The sequence below is a fragment of the Ambystoma mexicanum genome, chromosome 3p (assembly GCF_040938575.1).
Source record: "Ambystoma mexicanum isolate Mex_15411 chromosome 3p, UKY_AmexF1_1, whole genome shotgun sequence".
Classification (NCBI taxonomy): Eukaryota; Metazoa; Chordata; class Amphibia; order Caudata; family Ambystomatidae; genus Ambystoma; species Ambystoma mexicanum.
Window position 1 is genome coordinate 703,918,214 of NC_090925.1, and position 24,564 is coordinate 703,942,777.

General features: G+C 49.2%; 1 protein-coding gene across 3 annotated transcripts in view; it reads right to left on the minus strand.

The window, feature by feature from the left end:
- The window catches only part of GRK6 (G protein-coupled receptor kinase 6), a 729,447-nt gene that overhangs the window by 454,036 nt on the left and 250,847 nt on the right, over positions 1-24,564 (minus strand). For all 3 annotated transcript variants that reach the window (XM_069651525.1, XM_069651526.1, XM_069651527.1), the window contains exons 4-5: positions 20,328-20,405; positions 20,053-20,153 (exon numbers count right to left, since the gene is read on the minus strand). In XM_069651525.1, the coding sequence (XP_069507626.1) occupies positions 20,053-20,153; positions 20,328-20,405 (179 nt within the window). The remainder of the gene's footprint in view (positions 1-20,052; positions 20,154-20,327; positions 20,406-24,564) is intronic.

Here is a 24,564-nt window from a genome sequence, read left to right on the forward strand (position 1 = left end):
GGTGGTGTTGTCGGTGAAGACCCTCACCACTTTGTCCTTGAGGGACGGGAGGATCGACTTGAGCGCCCAGAACACTGCACAGTGCTCCAAGATGTTGATGTGAAGAGACCTCTCCTCCTGGAGCCAAAGGCCTCTTGCGTGGAGATCTCCGGTGTGGGCCCCCCCCCCAACCCTCCAGAGAGGCGTCGGTAGTCACCGTCTCCGGAAACGCCGGGGTTTGAAAGTCCGTGCCCGTCGTGAGGTGAGCCCGGGTACCCCACCAGAGGATCGCCCGACGGAACTCATCACCGGGGGGATCCTGTCCTCAAGGCAGCCCCTCGCCTGAAACCAGCGGGCATCGAGGAACTCCTGTAGCGGACACATCCGAAGTCTGCAAAGGGGTACAAGGTAGATGCATGAGGACATCATCCCGAGAAGGGACTTGATGGACCTCACCGTGGCCACGTCGGTGGCTAACAGGCGCCGTACCTTGCCCAGGATGGTCTTGGTCCTTTCCTCTGAAGGGGAGGCCAATTGCTCCACTGTATCGAGCTTCGCCCCCAAAAACAGTGCTACTTGCGATGGAACCAGGTGGGATTTGGGGTAGTTTGAGAACCCCAGCTCCGTGAGCAACCGGACGGTCCTCGGCGTATGATCGACTGTGAGTTCCCTTGACCTTGTCCGGATTAGCCAGTCGTCCAGGTAGGGGTAGACGTGGATCCCCTGCAGGCGCAGCCGCGCCACCACTGGTGCCAGGCACTTGGTGAAAACCCTGGGTGCCGACTTTAATCCAAACGGTAGGGCTCTGAATTGGTAGTGGCGTCCTTGAACCACGAACCTGAGTAACTTCCTGTGCCTTTTTAGAATGGGGATGTGGAAGTAAGCATCCTCAAGGTCCAACGACGATAGGAAGTCGCCTTCCTCCAGCTGTCCCAGCACATGCTGGAGGGTGACCATCCTGAATGTCTGCGCCTTGATGTATCTGTTTAACCGACGCAGGTCTAGGATGGGGCGCCAACTGCCTGTCTTCTTTCTGACGAGGAAGTACCTTGAGTATACTCCGGAGCCCCAGAGCCTCCTGGGGACGAGCTTGATGGCACCTTTCTTGAGTATCGCCTTTACTTCCACCAGCAGTTGAGGGACATGATTCTCCTTCCTGGGCACGGGAGGAATGCGAGGGCACTTCTTTAGTAATTCCAGCGAGTGCCCGTTGGTCAGGGTGTCCAACACCCAACGATCGGTGGAGATGGACCCCCACACTCTGACGAACTTAGTCAGCCGGCCTCCCAATGGGGTGCTTCGGTGGGGGCCCGACAACCCGGCTGGGTCAGTCTTGCTTGGAAGCAGCCTTGCCGCCTTAGCCTCCTTGGCGATGACAGCGGGAACCCCCTTGCTTTCCTGCGACCTCTGTAGGCCTCCTGGGAGGAGGAGCGGGCTGCCTGGCGGTACGTGGAGGAGCCACCGCTGGATCCTTTGGAGGCACCCAGTCTGCCTCCAGGGCTCTGAAAGGGCTGTCGCTGCTGATGCACCCCAAGGGCCCAGGCCCTCTCCGAGTCGGTCTTGATGGCCTGTAGAGACTCATCCACCGCCTTACCAAAGAGGTTGTTGCTGTCGAACGGCATGTCCAACACTCTGGTCTGGACGTCCTGGCGAAAGTCAGTCGCCTTGAGCCATCCTCGTCGTCGGAGGCAAACTCCATTGCCCAGTTGGCGAAATCCGGTATCGGCAATGTCCGTTGCCACCGTAATGGCGTGATCCGACGCCACCTCGCCCTCCTGCAGAATTTCAAGGGCCCCCGCCCTTTTGTCATCAGGCAGGAAATCTAGCAGGGGAGCTATCTTGAACCAGAGCTCCCTGTCTTAGCGGGCCACAATCGCTAAGGCATTGGCTGCCTTAATCGTCATTGCCGCCGACGAGATGACTTGTCGTCCCATAGAGTCCAACTTCTTACCCTCGCTGTCCGGCGGGGAAGTGGAAGTTGAAGCCGCTGCGCCCGCTGCCTTCTTAGCCGCTGCCGAGACGACCGAGTCCGGCGTGGGCTGGGCCCTGAGGCACAAGGGGGCGGCATCGGCGACTCAGTACTTCTTCTCGTACCTGTCCCTCTTGGCGGGTGTCGTGGCAGGGTTCTTGAGGACAGCAAGCCCCTCATCCCAGATGTCGTTGAGTAAAGGCACCGCGAGGACCGTCTTCCTCTTAGCCGCTCGTCGTTGGTACAGAAACACCTCCTTTTTCTGTTCTTCAGGGCAGAGCTGGAAGAGCTTGGATGCCCTGGTTATCATGGCGTGAGAAGAGCCAACCTAGTCGGCTGGGGACGCCCACGGGGGGGGGGGGGGTGACGACGGGATGTCTGCTGTGTCATCGCTGCCGTCATCGTCCGTCCCCGTATCCATCGCCGTATCCTCTCCCGGCGAGGGGGATGAGGGGTCCACCGGTCTCGCAGGCACAAAGGGCGGAGCGGGGTGGACTCTCCTACGCTCGTTCGGAGGGCTTCCCGATGGGCCTGGTTCTGGCTCCTCCGTCGGGATGTGTGGTAATCTCGTCCTTATCTCGGTACATAAGGATTGGATTGCCAACAAAATGGCCACCGAGCTATCCTGGGGCTCGGGCAATGGCTGCGACGGACGGGATGTCCGCTCACTGGGCCCTGTTCGTCGTCATCGTCGCCATCTTCGATCACGTCAGCAGGGACTGTCCCCTGGGTTCGAACCTTCCCGAACCTCTCGTTGAGGCCTATGGACCTTTCGTTGAGACCCTTCTCGGTCTCCACCAGTTCCTCCTCAGAGGCTGATTCCGAGTCTGTAACGGCCACCGGGCCCCCCCCCCCTCTTTTTCAGCCGGGGGCTTCACCGGGGTCTTAGCGATGGGCTGGAAAGAGGATTCCCTTCGCAGCGGCAGGGATACTCTGGGCCCAGAGGCCTTTTCCATTGGCATAGTCTCAGCCAGCACCGCCAGGGTCGCAGCGATCACTTCGGTAGAGGCCTTAGCTGGGTGGATCAAGGCCCTCCCCACCTTAGGTGCGTCCTGGGCCTTCGCCTTGGGGGGAGGGTCAATGCCTCGCTCCCCCTTCGAGATCGACTGGGTCCTCTACAGCGGCCTACCCGGGTTCTCAGACTTCCTCTTCCCCGAACCAGAGCGCTGGCTCGTGGTCGAACATGCCGGGGAAGTAGCGCCCTGCTTGGCAACCGAAGAGCCCGACCTTTCGGCGCTCCCGGAGCCCGCGGACTCACAGTGCTTGGCCTTCTGTTGGGCCCCCGTCGCCGGGGCGCCCTCAAAGGACTTAGAGGCCCGCTCAGACTTCTTCTTTGCCTTCTCACTTGCTGTGCCCTTCTCCAGCCAGGTGGCGAGGCGGGAACGACGATCTTGTTTGGTCCGTTCCGAAAAGTTCTTGGAGTCCTTCTCCACGTGTGTCTTGTCCCCATGCCATGGAGGCAGTAGAGACATCGCGAATGATCGTCCGCCTTGAAAACGTTATATAATTCGCATCCAGGGCAGTTCCTGAACAGTTTAGATCCGGGCGTCGAGCTCCCTTTGTCCTGGCCCATGTCCGTAGAGGTAGGCCGCAGATCTTCCGGAATCCTCCAAGAAGTGTAAACTCGACGAAAATTTCACCCTGGAGGGGCGTAGAAGAATTCCAAAACGGGTCCCCGTTGATCGGAAGTAGAAACGGTGGAGCTTGAGGCTCGAGTAAACCGAAAAAATGAGAAATTCTCCTGAAAAAACATGAAAACGCAGTAAAAAAAACTCGAGAGCTAAACACGAGGACTCCCAACAATTGAGCGTGCGGTAAAAATCTGAGGATGGCTGCCAGAGGCGGGGCTTAGAGAGAGGGCAGTCATTGGCTGGGGGCAGTATGACCCAGAGATCAGTGATTGGTTACTACTAAGAAAGACAGATCAGAAACGAAACTGATACTGATTTTTTCTTTACTGAGGATTCCCAGCCTGACGACGGGGAATATTCACGAGCATGTGAATCCAAGCCAGACCCCATGCTGGAGAACCGAAATGTACATGTACAACAATCTACTTGAAGAAAGATTACAATGTTTACATAGGACTATGAATATTGGCACACAATTATATGTGGAAAACTAATGTCATGCACACATGTTAAGCACAACGCTACTAACACACTACCGACTGTGAAGGGGTTTATGAATGTACTCTTGTTTCTGATGTTGTCTATTTAGAATGCTATGCCTTTACAAAGCCCACAACAGGGTGAAACATTAGCACGTGCCACCACCAGGTTAATGTTAACTCTGACAAACTTGCACAACTTAGAATCATATCGAATTCCAATAAATATTGTGACCAATAATTTCTTTGCTATGGCGCAGAACCTAACTAACAAGCATTTGCATCTCTACCTCGACTGATATGGGGAATATCAGTCATAGTAATGGGGCCTGATTAATGGAACGTTTTCCTATGGGATTGCGCCATTATAAAACACTTCCATGAATCAGGGTGATGGTCTTGCAGCCAGCAGACTAATGCTATTCATACAGTGGACACCTAATCCCACACAACATAGGGAGGCACACAAACATACTTCCCCCCCCCCAATCCCCCCCCCCCCATCATCATCTGTACGAGTCGACAAAGACACCAAGATTCCAGGCAGAAAGAAACAGGAAGAGAAGGGGGGTGTGGGGGGTGGTGGTATGCAAAGGAGGAGAAAACGTAGTAGGAAAGAAAAGCACTTCTGTCTTTAAGGGATTTAGTTGGAGAAAGTGGACAGAAATCCAAGACTGAGTACTTCCTGAGTTTGCACACTCTGGGAAATCCTGGGATACGACAAAGCTTCCATGAGGAGGTCTGGCTTTGGGTCCTGGGTTCGAGCTCCAACACTCGAATTGCAACAGTCCAATTCCTAGGGGCCTTTCCCTGTGCCTACAGTTTCTTCCCCTTTCTCACTCACTTCCACCTCCTTGACACTTAGTCACATGCTCGTACCTCCATGCACACACCCTCAAGCTAGGAATTGGTCAGCTCTTTTCCTTATCCCTGATCCTCTCCTCTTTGGCTCACTGCTCCCCTTAGGTTTCATCTCCACACCCATGCAGAATATGCTACTACTTCCCCTGGATGTCAACTCCAACCTCCTCCTGAATGTACTACTCCATGTACTAGGAGAAATGGGAGTCTAAATGTAAGCAGCCTCTAACCCTGTTATTGAAAATGATACTCAGCTGATACTCCGAAGGTTAATGCCAGTGATAAGAAGGCCAGGCAGGGATGGGATTAAAAAAAAAATTATGGAATGAACTAGCAGGGGAGGTACTCACGGAGGGAGAAAATGGGGCAAAAGATACAGAGTAGCGTTCCACGGAAATCTCTTCACAGCAGACATGGAACATAATTTCAAGATACTTCAGGGCTGGCATACAGACCCCCTCAAGATATCCAAGATGTCTGCAGGTGCCTCCTTAATGTGCCCAAAGGGGTGCAGTCAGATCGGGTCACGAGAACATGTATGGTGGCACTGCCCGCAAATACAAATTTATTGGGGGAACCTATGGGGGTGGATGGCGGAAATCATCAGGGAATCACTCCTGCTAGACCCGCTGAAAATGCTACTGGGGATACCTCCTATGGATGCAGAGGTGTATAGGTACCCCAGGATGTGGGAGACCATGCTATGGGCGGGGGGAGGTTGGCCCTCGGCCAGAAAATGGAAGAACGCAACAACCCCAATGTTCCTGCCGGACAAACTGACCGCGATTGTCAATGATGACCTGGATACCTTCAGGTCAGCCTTGGACAGTGTTAAACAAAAACGGGATGGGACGTACACAGAGGTAAGAGGAACCCGGCCCGATGCAAAGAGGGGCACCAGAGAAACACGATTTTAACAAAAGGAACTGGAAGTCACCTTCAGGAAAATGCAGGGATGCAACCAAGCGGACAAATAATGACAACGCAATGACCAAGAGAACAATTCTGCCAATTGTGCCATTTATGCCAAATATGATCAAACAGAAGGGAGTGTTCTCGCCAGGAAGGGAGACACTCACTGACAAATGTTACTGGGTATTCTGATAACACTGAGTAAGAAACTTAATTCCAGAATCACTTCGCCTTCCACACTATAAAGAAATTGAAGACAGGTTAGTAGGACCTCTACTCTCCCTTCATTGTGCATTATACAAGCTCACACTCTTATAACTATATGCGCTTTTTTTAGAGTTTTAAAAAATGTTTTCTCCTTTGTCCCCAGGTCGTAACGGCTATGCACAGGGCTGCCTGCTCTTAGCCTAGTCTGCCCTGGTTTCACTAGTTACCCGCGTCCTGAAGACTGGTGCCGGCAAAACACTATCAAGAATTAGTTTAGCTAAGTGCTCAGCCGCTCCCTGAAACACAATTAAGTGTAGACATTCCATGTTGTGTAGAAATGTATACATGGCTGCCATCAATCACTCGTGTTACTAACATCACATAACATAACCCTAGATGTGCATAAGTTATATCTCGTTGGCCATAGCAGGTGTTGGCCACAATAATATCTTGAAGTGATCTTTTCTCTTCTATAACACCTGTTATCCTAAGTGTTAATATGTTTTTTATTGGACTGATTTTTAATATTGTTTACATGTATTGTCACATACTTATTAAAATATGTTTTTAATACCGAGCCTGTGATGGGACACAATTAGGTGAGAATTATTTTCACCTGGTGAGTAGGTAACCTACATCCTCTGTGTGGGTAAACTGGTGGTGAAATTGCTGCTTTATTACATGTGTTTATTCCTTAATCACCCTAGCCCCCTAAATAAAAAGGAACACTTTTGAAACTTCATTAGGTTAGAGCCATTGGCTACCATCTCTGAAAACAAAAGGAAGATTGAACGCTTAGGGTAAAGAATAGACCAGCTAAACAGCAATCGCTCTGCTAGAAGAACAAGCTACTTAATCCCTGCTAATGCTCTTTCGACTAGATGCTCCCCCACGCATTCCTCTTTGGATATCTTCCCTTCCAGCTTTAGCTGCTTCGGAATCTATTTTTATTTAGGCAGAGGGTGATGTGCGTCGATGCATTCGACTATGTCCCTCGTGGGTCTTGAGGTCAACATCAAGGGTAAATAAAACACGCGAAGCGCCCGTTAGCTTCAGTTCTGTTTTTTCGCCTTCCAGGATTACCGGCATCATTGTGTCCAAGACAGTATCAGACAATGAAGGAGGGTAAAGTTAAATGCACAGAAATTCTACTGCGGGCTAGGCTGGAAGGGGCTAAGGAATGCATGGGAGGAACATCCAGTTGAAAGAATGTTAGCCGGGGTAAGTAACTTGTTCTTCAAATGGATTGTGTCCTCCCACCTATTCCTCATCTTTACAGACTCCCAAAGCAGCGTTCGGTTTTGAGGAGGGAGTAAGAATTTTCAAAATCATGAAATTGCGTCATGGACAGAATGTAAAACCGCCTACCCAAATACTGCTTCCTATCCTGAAGATGAATCCAGGCAGTAGTGTTTTGTGAATGTATGAATGGTAGACCAGGTGGGTGCCACACAAATGTCCTTTACCAGCAACCCTCTTGGCAAAAGCAGAAGACGGAGCCAGGCCCCTTGTGGAGTGAGCCTTCAGGCCTTCGGGGGGAACCTCATTCTGCAATGACTAGAATTATCCATCTGGATAATGTTTGTTTTGGGACCACCAGTCCCAATTTGTGACCGGTGTACCCCACAAAGAGTTGGTCATCTTGCCGCATTTTAGCCATATGTGAAATATAAAAATGAAGTGCCCTTTTTGGATCTAGCCTGTGTAGCCTTTCCTCCTCCTTGCCAGGAAGTGGAGGTGGATAGAATGTTGGCAAAACAATCGAGCGATGCGAAAATCTGCCAATTTTCTGAAGAAATGTAGGCTTACCCTTTAGAACAACCACGTCCTTACAGAAGGTTGTAAACTGTGGTTTACAACATAAGGCCTTTAACTCGCTTACCTGCGGGCTGATGTTAAAGCGATGAATAAGATGGTCTTAAAAGACAGCAGTATCAAAGGAAATGAGTGGAGCGGGCTCAAATGGAAGGCACATAAGAAATGTTATTACAAGATTAAAATCCCAAACTGGAACTTGAAACGGTGTAGGAGGAAACATTTGTGAGCCCCTTTAGAAATTGTATAAAATGGCATTTCGAAATCTGAAACCTCTTCCGATGTGTGCTTGAAGATCGAAAGCGCTGCCAAGTACCCTTTGATGTTCCCAATCTGGAGCCCCAAATTGGCAGGTGCAGTACGAAAGAGAACACCATAGGTGTATCGCACTGAAAAGCTGCAGAACATGTTCCAATGACAGCGGTGCAAGAACTTAGTTGCTGGCCTTCTGTCCGAAAGCAAATCTCCATTACGCCATCCGGGAGGCCCCAATCCTTAAATCTCAACATCTCAAACCACGCGTGAAGGTTGAGTCTTGAACTCTGGATGAAGAACACAACCCTCTTCTCGCGAGAGAAGGTCCTCTTTTTATGGAAGACGCATTGGAGGGCAGATGGACTGTCCAGAAGGTCCTGGTACCAAGTCCTCATGCCCCAATCCAGAGCAATTAGGATCATGGATTTGACAAACTTTCTCAACATCCTGATGACTTCTGGAATGACAGGCACTGGAGGAAACGCAAACAGAAGTGGATACTCCCAGTCCACTATGAACACATCCCCTAGAGCTCCTCTTGGGAGGAAATGCCCTGGATCTGAACAATTCGCACTTCCTGTTGACACTGGTCGCAAACCGATCCACTTAAATGGTTCCCCAAAAGATGCAGATCTCTTGAAGGACTTCCTGAGCTAGTTCCCACTCGTGGGTGCCTGCTCAGCGCATCTGCCGCTGTGTTCTCCTCTACGGCCAGATGAAACGCCGATAGATATTCGTTCTTGAAATTGACCAGAACCAGAGCTGCATTGCCTCTCTGCGCAGTGGTAGTGACCCCTACACCACCTCTCTTGAGGTAGTACATGGACACTGCATTGACCGTCATTTTCAGGTCATTCTTCCATCGTACAGAGGGCAGAAAAGCCTTTAATGCAAGTCTGATGGCCCTCGGCTCCAAAAAGGTTGATGTGTAGTTTGGACTGGGATGGAGACCAACAACCGCTGACCATCAGATTGGTTCTCCCTTCAGAATATTGTCCTTGTAAACCCACCACAGGAGATGCTGTGCAACCCTGCTCGGAACCTGAAGCAGATCCGACATCTTTCCCGAGATGTTCTCATTCTCAGGCGAGCCTCTGGCACTAGGAAAATGCACGATGGCATGAGGCCAGGCAACATCAAAAAGTCAAAGGCCGGAAGACGCTGGGCACACTAATTCGGTGAGCATCTGCAGAATGTGTTTAGCCCTCACCTCATGTGGCAACCCCACCCCCTCCACCCCGGATGCATCCAGGACTGCTCCGATGAACTGGAGTCTTTGTGATGGCATCATGCGGGACTTCAATTGAGAGCGAAGCCCGGTCTGTGTGGAGAGTGGCAGGTTACCCAGAGATGTTCGAGAGAACATGCCCTGATAAGCCAATCGTCCAGGTAGGGGAAGACTTGAACCCCCCCCCCTCCCGAGACTCGCTGCCACCACTGCCATCAACTTGGTGAAAACCCCCGGAGCGGAGGTCAGCCCGAATGGCAGAAGTCTAAATCGATAATGAGAACCGCCAACAGCGAACCTCAGGTACTCTGTGCTTATGATGGATACGCACATGAAAGGAAGCATCCTGAAGGTCCAATGACACCATCCAATCCTGAAGCTGGAGGGCCCTAATGATCTGAGAAAGGGTGACCATCTTCAAGCAACAAGTCCAAGATGGTCTCAATCTTCTGTCGGTCTTGGGGATAAGAAAATAGGGAAGAATACCACCCTTTGTTCCTCTGTTACAGTTACTGGTTCTATAGCACCTTTCTCTAGCAGGCTCAAAATCTCCTGCAAAAGGAACGAAACCTAGAATTGTGATCAAGTGGCTCCCCGATGGATGATCGAGGCCTTCTTAAAAAGGGGAGGCAGTAACCCCGAGCTACTGTTTTTCCCAACGCCCATGCATCTGAAGAAATGCGCCGCCATTCTTGCAGATGCTGATGGCGTCTGCCTCCCACCAGGGTTTTGTGGGTTAGGGCCCCAGAGAGGTTTTGAGGTGGCTGAAGCAGTGGCTGAGGGTAAAGTAGCCGTTGCTTGGGCAGGCGTGGCACCTCTCCCCCGTCCACCACGAGGGAACTTTCTTTGGCCCCTTTGACCGGCCAGTCCTCTCGCTGTACCAAAAGAGGAGTAGTAACGAAAGGACATGCCCCTCCAAGCTGGTCCACTGGGGTACGACGTTGTGGCTCTCTGATGCCGACATGAAGTGATTTGGCTGCCATCTTGGAGGTCTGCAGCTTCTCCAGGCTCACGTCAAGCTTGCTGCCAAACAGCCGAGTGCCATCAAAGGGCATGTTATGCAGTCTGGACTGCACGTCCGCTGCAAATCCAGACTTCAACCATGCCAATCTGCTATTGCTGTGCTCGCCACCATGGCTCTGCTGAGGTCTACAGAGTCCAAACCTGACTCGAGAGACTCACACATCGCCTCCTTTCCGTCTCTCACGATGTTCAGGAAGCTGTCTCTTTAATATGTTCAGCCACCAGGGAAATGCAGTCCCACAAGATGAATGCGAATTTTGCAAGTGGCATTTGCTGAATTTAGCATCATGCGTCTGGCAGAAAACACCTTTTTTGCCATCGAAACGCTCATCGTTCCCATCTGGTGTTATGGTAGGATATTCCGCTTGCTTGGACATGGAAGTAGCTGCCTGAACTTCTAGGCTTTCTGGTGTCGGGTGTCTAGATAAGTAGTCTGTATCACGACTGGAGTGCCTTTATTTCTTTTTTTGAGGTTTTTGTTGACGGCTGGACTTATCTGCTGCCTCCCAATTTGCTTTGACCCTCTTCTGTAGGGCAATGTGAAAAGGTAGTACAGGGTCCTCTGGGGTCTATTATCAGTAAGGTTGTCCTGTTCAGATGGAGGAGCAGGCCTGCCACATCCCAAAAAGTCAATCACCCTGGAGATTAGTTGTCTGTATGAAGCATCTGTATGTTCTGTAGGGTCTGGTTTGCTAAATTCCAGTTCTGGTGATGCATCTATTCCTCTTGCCGACTAGATTTTTCATAAAGGTCCTTCATTCTGGACTCCTCCGAAATGAGGGCCTCAGGAACATTAAGTGTTCCAAATTGTAATCCAAAGGGAGGAGTATCCTGGTTGGATGGCTCATGTTCTGCATAGGTGGAGGACAAGGACTTAAAAAATCCTTTCAAGGGAGAAGCTTGTATGATTTCTCTACTTCCTTCAATGGAAACTAAGGTTTAGACACCGTTGATGGCCTCACGCTGATGGCTTCAGCGATTTTGGCATCACAGACTTGGACGCTACCGGCGTGTATGGATTGCTCGAAGGGCTCAACCCCAGACTCAATGGAGTCTGATGGGACAGGACTAGTTATTTCGCGAATTTAGACCTCAACAGTTCTCGAGGGGTCCCGGGCTCATTTCCAGTGCACGCAGGATTTGGCCTTCACCTTCTCTTTGTAAGCTTTTGACGGCAGGCCAGGAGCCTGTCTGTTTTCTCCTTCAAGGAGGTCCGGGCCTGCTTTCTCAAAGATTTACAGCATTTTCTGCCTGAACACCTCCCATTTGGCAGGTGTCACCGACTTACTTGGGCAGGCTATTTTCCTCTCAAAAAAATAATCCATCAAAGCCCTAAAAGGATATTTGTGAATTTGTTTGGAAATGTAAGCAACCACCTCAACTATTTGCTATTCACCCGAGGAATTTGAGCCCTCAATTAGGTTATTAATGGTGAAGGGATCTATGCGGGGTGACATAATCAACACAATATGGTCTCATCAATCTTACAAAGCCAACATTGGGATCAATATACTCTCTCCACGATACTACTGATTTACCACAATGCAAAAGGGCAACAATGAGTGAGGGGGATGAGACGGTAGAACACTTAATGAACATTCCCAATGCAGTGCTAGGGATACCAATACAAAACCCTCATTACAAGTTTGGTGGTATCTCTGCAGAGATACCAAACTTTTACTCTTACCGCCACTTGTTCCAGCGGTATTACCACCAGATTACAAGTGGTGGTAAGTGGTGTTACACCCCATTAATTTGATTCTATGGGGATTTCGGCAGTATTACCGCTGGCGGTAATCCCGCAGAATTGGCCGATTTTGGGTGATAAAATAGTGGCATTACCTCCTGCTTCTTGCTGGAGGTTTCCCCTCCACCTTACCCCCACACTCGTATTGGGGCGGTGCGGTAATGCAGCAGTTATGGTATTACTGCTGCATTATTACCACACAACGCCCAATTTATGAGGCACAAAGTCTTCTGTACCAAGAGTGAATAGTTTCTTAAATCTAAGCACAATCCTAAAATTACACCAGCATATCCTTTCACTTCGTCTTACTGATTCTAGTGACATTAGTTTGCTGGAACAGATGGAAGAAGAAACTTTCACGGGAGCTAGGATATATTTCTATTCAGCTGCGGTCAGAGCTACTGTGTTGACTTACTCGCAGGAGTTGTTAAAGATGGGTTACAATTGTACCAAGATAAGCAGGAACACAAGTAAACGTACTAATGTACTTACAAAGGCAGTAGGTCTCACTTTTTCTCTTCCCTCTGCAGATCGAATGCATTGAATAGAGAGGGAATTAGGCAAACCTACTACAAGGTGTCACAGATGGAAACTATCAAAACCGGAGGTTCCCGACTGAGCTTGGCTAGATGGGGGCTCTCCATCCACACACTAACCGACGACCTTAACACAGTCACAACTGCCATGTTGCGACGATGGACACAGGCACTATGGAGAGGAGGGGGTATTTGGAGCAACTTGGGGGATTACACAATTGTTGCTTTAAAAAGGAAACATGGGCGGAAGATTCTTTGGTGTGCGATGGTGGGAATTGCATTGAAATACGAGCAAAACAGGGAGTTATGGGCAGAACTAAAGGCAGGTTACTCAGTGTAGCGAATCACTTAAATATGAGCATGGTGGAGAGGCAATTCCAAAGGGAGGCCCCAGCCGAAGACAGATCTACCCCCAGCTCGTTTCTTTGAAAAACGACTGACCTTAAGGGAGTTAGAGGAAGAGGAGCGAAGGGCTCGAGAGGGGAGGTATTTACAGAGAGATAGTTGAAGGTATTTTGGGCCCAGAGCTGGAGAGATACGATCCCAGGGCTTGAGGCCAAGGACATGTCTTGCAGTCATGTTCTGGATTAGTTGTAGAGGGCGGAGAATGGAGGCAGGTAGATTTAGAAAGAGGCTGTTACAGTAGTCCAACCTAGAGAGAATCAGAGCTTGGGAAGACAGTGAGCTTCTGAGGGAAGGAGAGTAAAGGGAGAGTACCTCAGACTTTTTAGACTTCAGAGATGTGTGCGGAGAAGAAAAGAGTGGAGTCATGACCCTGAGGTTCTTAGCCTCCCAGGTAGGGGCAGGAGGAGGGCCAAGGGAGGCCGGCCAGAGAGTGATGGTAAAGGATGGAGAAGGTGTACCAATGAGGAGGATCTCAGTCTTGTTAGCATTTAAACAAAGATCATTGGCAGCACTCCAATTTTGAATGGCGATTAGGCAGTCAGAGATGAGGGAAGGAGAGGAGGTGGCTGAAGGAAGCCTGAAAATGAGTTGGGTGTCATCATAGCACCTGAAATTTGAGCAGAAAATGGAAATGCAGTAAGAGTTGCCAGGTATTGGTTGAAAAGCTAGGGTGAGAGGTTCAAGCCCCCCCCCCCGCCCTGCGGAATAAAACAGGTAGAGAGGGAGATAGAAGATAGGAAGGACCTAAGTTGTACCTGGGAGGGTCGATCAGAGAAGAAAGAGGTCAGCCAGGCCACAGCCTGATCAGTGATACCCAGGTTAATGACACTCATAGAACCGCTAGTAGAAGAAACTAACGTTAAGGCTACTATAACTATAATCATTATGGGGGATTTAAATGCTAAAATCCCCGATTGATTGGGATGAGTGTGAAATTGCATTGGGCATTCCTTCAGCCCAACTTGAACAAAGGTTAAGCAATGAGAAAGGAAGATTATGGGTTTCAATCCTCAAGAGTCATGGATTCACAAATTATCAATGGGAGATGTCCCTGGAGAATTTACAAGATGTACAAAGCCAAGTGCAGCTACACTACTTTATTTTTCTATCCAAACTCTTTTCTCACTTATTGCTGGATTAACAGTTGAAGGAAGGGCATAAAGTGATCATTTTCCCATCTCTATCTCATGCTATTCGACTACCTCCTTCCATTGAGGATGGTGCTGAGAAGCTCAACATCAATGAAGGGGAGAATGGCATCATTTGGAAACCTCAAAAACTAGATAGGGCTGCCCACTATTTTAATAAAGAAAGCACAGAGTTTATGGAGAGGCATGGAGTAAGGAGTAAGTGGGGCATTCAGCTTAGTGCAGCTGTGGCTCCAGCCTGGGAAAGGCTGCTAATAGAAGACTTTGGAAAATCACCAAAGTTATACATTTTTGTTTTCCAGTCCCTTGCCAGGCACATGGACATATAGTTAAGACACAAATGCATAAAAACTATGATGGTAATATTAGAGACGAGAGAATTAAGAAGAGCATTGTGTAAATGATTCTCAACCAACATTGAGCCACATCTGGCAGTTTTCATTTACAATATCGCCGCTGGTTGCGTGGGTATAAGAACCATCTGAAGCACAATGGTTGGTGAAAGAACACAGAGACCATAATTAAGCAATATTATCCAGGCGAACTGGGAGGTTGGGGGGATGAGATCACATTACTGATGCCAGGTAGAAGTCAGAGCGAAGTGAGTTTTAACAATAGCCTACCTTCTCCGCTAATCCCCTCCCCCCACCAGCCTCCCTGCGAGGGCAATATTGCTATTAATACCTCAGCATGTTGTAACGGGGTACTAAAGGTATTTTCTTTTTTTAAATTTGTGAAACAACGTGTTCCCCATTTCTGAAGATTTAACAAACTACAATAAAAAGATGGCCACCATGGATCGGGGAGAAGGGAACTACACGTAGACCCTGCTCCCTTTCCATGGTGGCTAGTTTCACTTCGTGGGCGCTTCCGGCACGTGCCGGGAACACTACTGTTCCTAGCACAGGAGAGCGAGAAGGCAGTAGCAGGAAAGTGGGGGAGGGCGGCTAAACATGTGGCAAAGGGGGTAGGGTTGGCACATAGAGCCGCAGGGGAGAATTTGCCCATTAGCCAGTGGGGGGAGATGGCGGTCTCCAGCTAGGAGCATGGTAAAGCCACCGTAGTGAGCCTCCTCATTGGCTGGTAGGTTGAAACCACGCCCCCGCCAGGTGCTAGTAAATGATGTGAAGTTCTGGAAAGTTGTGACAGAGTTTGACGATAGGTGCGTACAAAGAAATCTAGGAAGAATTTATGAAACATACCTTTGGCAAGCAGATTGTTAGGCTAGCAGAACTACCGTGGTCTAGCGAAAAATGGCAAACATTCTGAGAAGCTTATTTTTAAGATTTAAAAAAAAAAAGCAAACACTCAAGAGCACCCAAAAGAGGTAGTGGATCTTCTTAGTCCAGAAGAATGGCTCCCTTCTTCTGGGCAACAGATCACAGTTCCAATTGTTCTGTGTGATCTTTACCTGAGGGAATGACACCCTTCGCCATGTCTCAATCTGTCCAAGGCACAAAACAAGGTTCCAGGTTGTAATGCTAAAAAGCAGTAAAATTCTCAATTCAAAATATCAACATTCCTTATTGCCCATAATTATTTCTTCACGATTGGGTTTCTGGCAAATGTCTCCCTTCTCCTGATGTCTGTCTCAAGTGTTTTCCCCCACACAAAGCCAGTGGGAATGTCTCCCTTCTGCTGCACTCTCTTCACTTGGTTTCACGATTTCACAATGCCAAGGGAATCCCTGTCTTCCCCTGGAATTACTTGGCTTTATTCCCACTCTTGACTTTTACATTCACAGTTCACACCAGGGGAAATGACCCCCGCCCCCCGGCCTTTGCTCAGGCTTATTTCACAATATCAGGGGAAAGGTTTCCCCTTCCCCTGGCCTCTGATTTGTACACTTTTCTCCAACATAGACTTGGCTTCTAGTCTTGTGAGTGTGGGTTCAGGACCCGTAGGATTATCTGCTGGTAGTGTGGCATACCTGGTTCATTAATGTGTCAGGTACTGAGAGTATGAATGTGACTGAGAATTGTTCCTTCTTGGGTTGACTAGATTCTTCCTCTTCCCAGCACTTATGATATTGGTTACATGACACATGTATATGGGGTTACAAGGTAAGGGTGGGGTAGGTGAGGGGGGGTGGAGTATACCGGGTTCTCCTTGGATAGGTGAGAGGGTGTGAGGGGGATCCCGCCCCATGAGATAGTGGTACTCAGCGGGACAATCGGGTAACGGCCTCACCACCCTTGCCTCATGCGAAGGGGCACCCCCTTAGGGAGAAGTGACAACATCCAAGGATTTGTCACACAGTATACAAACGAGGACCGTTGAATACCACTAGAAGCTATCGTATACTAGTCATGTTGGACACACAATAAAGAAATCTTTGCCAGAATATTAATGGCCGAATTATTAGAATGGGTGGAGGCTAAACAACGTTACTATTAAACCAACTTGGGTGCCATAAAGGGTGATATGGTGATGCTTACTACCATCATTGAAAGTGCCTGTAGTCTTCGGCACCAGCAGCTTTATGTTGCATATGTGGACTTAAGTGCAGCTTTTGACACAGGTAACCATGTCATTCTGTGGAAAAGTTGGATGGTTGGGTTCTCTTGAGAGGGCTGCTCAACATCATTAGCTCTCTATCAAAACACCACAGTAAGAGTACGCATTAATGCTAGGGGTTATCTTCCGACACCAATAACAATGGCTATAAAACAGGGATGCATTTTGTCTCCTCTTATTTAATCTTTACTTGCCATTTATATAGCGCTTTCACACATTTTCTTTAAAGTTATTATCCAATTGGTTCTAATTATATTGACCTGAGGTGGGTGAAAGACTTTTGACCTTGCTGGTATTTCGAATGTGCGACCTACAGATCATACACACATTGCACGTGTGACTGCTTAACCTGCTGAGTTTTCAGCATGGCTTAGGGTATGTTTTAAAGCTGTGGTTAGGGGAAGGTTGCGATTAGAGCATTGGTTTGGGTTACGGCAAGGGCTATGCAATTATTGGCGAGCTGGTGATAGGGTTGGAGTCAGGTTCACTGTTAATTTTCTATTTATTTGGTGTTTTGCATTTAGTGACAAGCAAATAAAATAATTTAGCGCACTGAAGGGTTGGTGTTAGTTAAGGGTAGAAGTCAGGGCTATTGTGGAGGTTTTATTAGTGGTTTGCGTCATTGTTGGGATTACAGACTTACTGTTCTGCATTCTAAAACAGCTTTTTGGCAACCTAGTCACTGGCAACATTTTCACACTTCACATGGCTTAAATTGAATTACTTTTTAACTAATTTTTTGTCGACTACTTTTCACATGACATTTCCCTGTGGACATTTTCACATAGAAACCTCATGAGCCTTCGGCAGTGTCCCTGTATAACCCGGTGGCCGACTAGTTCTCTCCTGGGCTACATCGCTGCTACAGTCACGGTTTCGAGTTCAACATTGGAACTCTGCAAATATTCAACTTGTGAGACAAGAGTACTTTCCATGTGTTCTGTCATCCTGACTGAAGAGAACATGGGCAAGGCCTGCGCATTTCTTCTCGCCACGAGAATCACGTGTTGCCTGATCGTGGTGAGCACCACTGCAACCCGCCCATGGTGCTGGAGGACCCCAGCTCTTCAGCAGTCTTGATCTTGGCATGCCAACGGTGTACAGCTGTTCAGTGTACAAAACTGTCCAGCCGGAGTCTAGAACAGTCAATGTCAACTAGGCAGACCCAATCCCAATGCCAAAGGTTCTCTGCACTTACCTGCAGCCCCTGAGCTCCTGTGACAGGACAAATCCTAGTAAATTGGCCCAGCAGATCCAGGAACACTTGTAGTGGTTGCTGAAGAAATCCGAGTGAGGGAGGTGTGTTTGCATACCTATTCCTCCCCTCCCCACCCAAGGGTCATATAGGCATAAAGTCTTAACCCGATCTCTCCATTGCCCAACATCAGTTGTAGTCTGGTCACATAGTAAACCCTAATGCAAAATTAATCTTGTAGAATTGGTGACTTTTGGGCACTAGACCCATTTCCTTACAGGGCAGGACTTAAGGAAATAAGGATCTAAAAATGTTTTCTTTCTTGCAGGTGTTCAGTTTTCCTACAATGTACTTATTTTTCTCCACTTGGTGCTAAATTGCTATTGGTTCTTTCTTCACTTGCTTTACCATCCACAGTTGCCTGAAAGTATTGCCTGCAAGTGTTGCCTTAGCATTGCTTGCAAATGTCGGTTTCAAAAGGTAAACAAGTGTTGTGTTCTGTTAGCAGAACCACGGTGGATGTTTATACGTGTATAGTAGTAGTTGTGCAACAACAGGGCTATCATTGCTTAGATTGTATTCAAAGGCCTCATGAATAATTGTATATTTGTGTAGACCTGCCTAAACTGAATTATTGGAGTTCTCAGTGTGTCATTTTGGCCTCGACTACATCTCCTGCTCCAATGAGCCCAAGTCTTGCTGCTCTGTTACCCTACCTTAATTAAATTTGACTAGACATCAGTCTCTTCTCCCTGTTCACCATAACAGGGTGGCCTCTCAGAATCCACTCCCAGGGTGGATTGTGAAATTTCCTCTTAGCATACAGCTTAGAGTTATGGACCTAATAAACAAACATGTGCTGCCAGAAAAATCAGATTTTGAAAACAGCTTATGGTATTTAATTTCAGGCAAGGGCCTCATCGCTAAGATTTTGTGGATTCTGATGAGACAAGAGTGCAGTGGGCGTGAGCAAGATATTAAGCTTGGGGAAAAAGTGTTGGGGAAGTTGATTGTATTTCCACACAGGGTAGGCTGACCAAAACCACACTTTGCACAACAAGAATCAGGTACCCAGTGATGTTACCGAATTGGAAATAACGAATGCCTTAACGAACCCACAATAACGAAAAACAAACTCATTAAAACTATTTATGGGGTAAGGGGTTACAATGGGTGGGGTTATAAACCTAGGGGCATGGGTGCACCCCCCAAATACAAAAAATATTCAGTATTTGTTAATTAATAAAGTTTTACATTTTCGGTAAAATCACAGCGAACCTAAGAATCAAATTAGGATTACATACAGATCTTACTGCCCTGCAGCTAAAATGCATATACACTCAATTTCAGATGCTGGAGAGGGTGTGGGTTGGCACCGTTCATCTTTTGTAGGACTACCGATTCTGTGAAATTTCTGGCATAAAGTACAACTAATAAGCTAATCACAGGTCTAGTATTACCTAATGATTTTTACTTGGAGTTGGGAGCTGCACATGGCTTAATGGTATCCTTTGTATGCTCACACAAGTACTTTGCCAACCCACCTGCAAAACACAATCATTGTGGAATACCAGAACTCGGCCTCCTGTGGCTATCCAGAGTTGTGGTGGAGAGTCAGACAGCTTCAGCAATCTCAGACTAAGAAATTAATGCAACATAAATAGTTTCTAAGATGCATGAACTGACTGCAATCTATGCCCATCTAGACAAACAACTTTGGGGCTTCCTGAAACTGCATCACCATAAGGGACCCTTCTTTGTTTTTATGGTCCGTCTATTCAGGGATTAAATACAGCTAGATTTGAAATGTATTTAAAGAATAAAGGATAATCTCACCAGGGGGATAGCAGTGGGTGGGAAAGGGGTGCTACACATTGTGTAATTCAACAGATTTGCTTGTATTCTATGGAGGATTTTGAAAGAACAGCAATTCAAAATGTGTGCACAGAAAAGACAAACTAGCCACTGGGCTCTAGGACTGCCTTCGCAATCTATTAAGATCCATATTCCCCAGGACGCTCCTGGTTGACTATGTATGAAGAGCTTCCATTTGTGCCAATGGACATCTGAACACAATCGAGTGATCTAGCATTCACCTGTTCCAGATCTCCCAGCTCACAAGCATCCACAACGTCCAGAACTCACCTGGCACACTCTGTGAAGAGCTCCTTGCATGGGTCATCCTGAAGTTTCTCAGAGCAGATGTTCACTAGCTGATTGGACACTTCAGGGATATAATCCTCAGACTGGAAGCAAAAGGAGTTATTTAAACAAGAGTTGTTACTCTTCCCATTGTTGGGCACTATGTGCAAATGATTACTAAAGCATACAAAGTGCCAGATCACACCTCCACCCCTCTCCCTCCTCCCTCACCCCCAAGGAAAGTCTGGTATTCAGTGCAAATTGCAGAGGCATCATACCGTTGGGTTAAGGAAGGTTTCAACCAGCTTCTGCCCACATTCCTTCCGTTTTCCATCTGGCGTCACTTCATATTCTGTCTGCAGTGAAAGAACGTGAATTGCTTTTTGGTAAGTGGTGCGAAGAATCAAGAGCACATGAAATTGCTTCATATATGAAAGGAGCTACACGTAATAAAATCCCATCTAAAAAATATATTTTTTTTTTAGAAAAACCACCACACAACATCCATTTATCATAAGACTTCCAATTTACAATCCTAGAGGGCTGTGTAATTCAGCCGTTCCCTGATAGCCCTGGAATGTTCAGGGCTGTATCCTTCAGCACTACACTTGGCAAGACCAACTGGTGCAATGGATTTCTAAAATCAGCCCAGAGTAGAGGATTTTAGGAGGCCACACTATTTATGGCAAACAGGCAAGACACAGGCTAGCCAAAACCCAATCAAGGTAGTGTGGAAAGCAGTCAAAGCTTAGTCTCAGGAAAAGTGTGAGGGTGGTCTAGGGATAAAATGGGTCCACACGAAATACCACCAATATTTCAAGTTAGTACATTAAGCCTTTTCTGAACATGCCAAGCATAGAAAAATCAATGGCAAGTAATGTAATCAAAAATAATATATGAAATAAATTACTCGCCGTAATCGTATTTCTGCTGCTTGTATCTGCTTAGATTCACATGCTGTGCATATAGTCCAACATCTAGTGGTAGTTGCGAGTTTTGCATTTTTTGGGGGAAGATCGAAAAAAGGGACGTCGCCATGGGCGTGACCAACACTATCCCCAACGTAACCTGTAGTGTACCCAAAATCTGAGATTCCCCCATTGTTTTTGTTATGTCGTGAGGAAGCCTGATAAAATGCACAAGTGTGTACAGAGAAAGAAGGTGTAAGATGTCCATGTTTCTTCAACTCCAACAGGGGAGGAAGGGAGGGACCATGTGAATCTAAGCAGATGCAAGCACCAGAAATAAGATTACGGTGTCTTCTGATGCTTGCGAACGTGCTTAGAATCACATGCTGTGCATAGACTAGCAAGCAGTACCAAGAGATGGTGTGTAAGTAACAGTAGCAAACTTAGGATCAGTCTTAGAGTGTGTGTCCAAACAGTAATGTTGCGTAAAGTGTGAACAGAAATCCAGGTAGCTGCTTTGCAAATAGAACAAGAGTAACATTTGAAATAAAGGCTATAGAAGCCTCTGAGCCTAAAGTAGAAGCATTAACCCTTTAAGTGCCAAGGACGAGGTATCTCGTCCTTGGAAGTGCACACGCAGTGCCAAGGACGAGATAGCTCGTCCTTTTCGGCACCTTGTTTTGAGCGATCCCTGCAAAGCAGGGATCGCTCAAAACTGTAATCCAACCCCCGGGCTATGTGAGGGGGAGGTCCCCCCTCACTGCCCGGGGGTTGGATTTCCTTCAGTTTCACGCCGACGTGCGTGACGCACGTCGGCGTGAAACTGAAAGCAATTCCACCGCAGCAGCCATTTTCGGCTGCTGCGTTGGAGAGAGAAGGTGAGTGCCCTTCTTGTTCCGCCTCGATCTCCGGCTGTATTTCAAGCCGGAGATCGAGGCGGGTATCGTTGGAAAGGGGAGATCTTCCCCTTTCCAACGGTACCCATTGTGTGGCTTTGCTGCTCGCGGATCGGGCGCAGGGCGCCTCGATCCGCGGGCAGCAACGTCACGGATCAAACGAAGATCCTTTTGTGACGCGTGGGGGAGGGGGGGCTGCTTACTAGGTAAGCGGCCCCCTTCCCCCGTGGCCCCAAAGCATGGGGCCACAGCGCCAGGGACCCCTGGGGGCAGATGATCACTGCCCCCAGGGGTGGGGAAAAAAAAAAAAAAAAAAAAAAAAAAAAAAAAAATCGAGGGAAGGAGGGAGTTGGGAGGGGGTTTTGGGCCCTGGGGCCCACTGGGCCACCAGCGATTGACCTAAAAGTGGTGTCCCTGGAAAGGGGACTTTCTCCCCTTTCCAGGGACACCACTCATATGCCGCATTGCTGGTCACGGATCAGCGCAGAGCGCTGATCCGTGACCAGCAACCCACTGAACCACCATGGATCTGTTTGCGAGTTGGGGGGGAGGGGGGCTGCTTCAGGTAAGCAGCCCTCTCCCCCCCCCCCGGTCCCCAAAGCATGGGGACACATGAAAATGAACCCTGGGGGCAGATGGCTGACCCAGGGAAATGTATAAAAGAAAACGTGAAAATAATCCGAGGGATGGGGGGAGGTGGGAGGGGGTTTGGGGTCCTGGGGCCCACTAGGCCACCAGGGATTGAGCAGAAAGTGGTGTCCCTGGAAAGGGGACTTTCTCCCCTTTCCAAGGACACCACATATGAGGCATTGCTGGTCACGGATCGGCGCAGAGCGCTCGATCCGTGACCAGCAACCCACTAGACCACCATGGATCTCTTTGTGAGGTGGGGGGTGGGAAGGGGGCTGCTTCAAGTAAGCAGCCCTCTCCCCCCTCCCGACCCCAAAGCATGGGGGCACGTGTATGTGAACCCTGGGGCAGATGGCTGACCATCTGCCCCAAGGGAATGTAAAATAAAAAATAAAAATGAAATGATGGGAAACAGGGTTGGGGGAAGGGGTGGGGGCCACTAGCCACCATGGATTTTTTACTGAATGAAAGGAAGGGGGTGTCCCCCCATAGGGGGGGGTGCCCCCCAACCAAAGTAGAAAGGGGGCACCCCTTGTAACCCTCCCTGGGGGCAGATATCTGTTCCTAGGAAGGGCCATCTGACCCCAGGGAGGGATGCATGAGGTGGGGCCCCCCCCTATCTGCCCCCAGGGAGGGTTGCATGAGGTGGGGCCCTCCATTTGGGGTGGGGGGGGTTGAGGGCCACCCCCCGTTGCGGTACATCATGCGCTGCCAATTTAGGGTGGCCCTCAGCCCCCCCTAAAAAGCAGCCTGTGGTTTTGTATATTTTTTTTTGTTTACCCAACTTTGCTTGGTGCAGATGGCCACATTAGTGTGGCTATCTGCCCCCAGGGTGCCCAAACCCTACTGCCCCATCTATTGGGGGTCCTGCCCCACCTTTTGGGGTGGCCCTTTCCCCCCTCACCCCAAATGGAGGTGGGGTGTACCTCACGCAGCCGTTTGGAGGAGGCCCAGGGAGGCCTGCATGAGGTGTGTCCCCCAGCCATTGGGGGTGGGGTGGGGGGGGCACCCCAAAAGGTGGGGCAGGACCCCCAATAGATGGGGCAGTAGGGTTTGGGCACCCTGGGGGCAGATAGCCACACTAATGGGCCCATCTGCACCAAGCCAAGTTGGGTAAACAAAAAAAAATATACAAAACCACAGGCTGCTTTTTAGGGGGGGCTGAGGGCCACCCTGAATTGGCAGCGCATGATGTACCGCAACGGGGGGTGGCCCTCAACCCCCCCCCACCCCAAATGGAGGGCCCCACCTCATGCAACCCTCCCTGGGCGCAGATAGGGGGGCCTCACCTCATGCATCCCTCCCTGGGGTCAGATGCCCCTTCCTAGGAGCAGATATCTGCCCCCAGGGAGGGTTGCATGAGGTGGGGCCCTCCATTTGGGGTGGGGGGGGTTGAGGGCCACCCCCCGTTGCGGTACATCATGCGCTGCCAATTTAGGGTGGCCCTCAGCCCCCCCTAAAAAGCAGCCTGTGGTTTTGTATATTTTTTTTTGTTTACCCAACTTTGCTTGGTGCAGATGGCCACATTAGTGTGGCTATCTGCCCCCAGGGTGCCCAAACCCTACTGCCCCATCTATTGGGGGTCCTGCCCCACCTTTTGGGGTGGCCCTCTCCCCCCTCACCCCAAATGGAGGTGGGGTGTACCTCACGCAGCCGTTTGGAGGAGGCCCAGGGAGGCCTGCATGAGGTGTGTCCCCCAGCCATTGGGGGTGGGGTGGGGGGGGGCACCCCAAAAGGTGGGGCAGGACCCCCAATAGATGGGGCAGTAGGGTTTGGGCACCCTGGGGGCAGATAGCCACACTAATGGGCCCATCTGCACCAAGCCAAGTTGGGTAAACAAAAAAAAATATACAAAATCACAGGCTGCTTTTTAGGGGGGGCTGAGGGCCACCCTGAATTGGCAGCGCATGATGTACCGCAACGGGGGGTGGCCCTCAACCCCCCCCCCCCACCCCAAATGGAGGGCCCCACCTCATGCAACCCTCCCTGGGCGCAGATAGGGGGGGCCTCACCTCATGCATCCCTCCCTGGGGTCAGATGCCCCTTCCTAGGAGCAGATATCTGCCCCCAGGGAGGGTTGC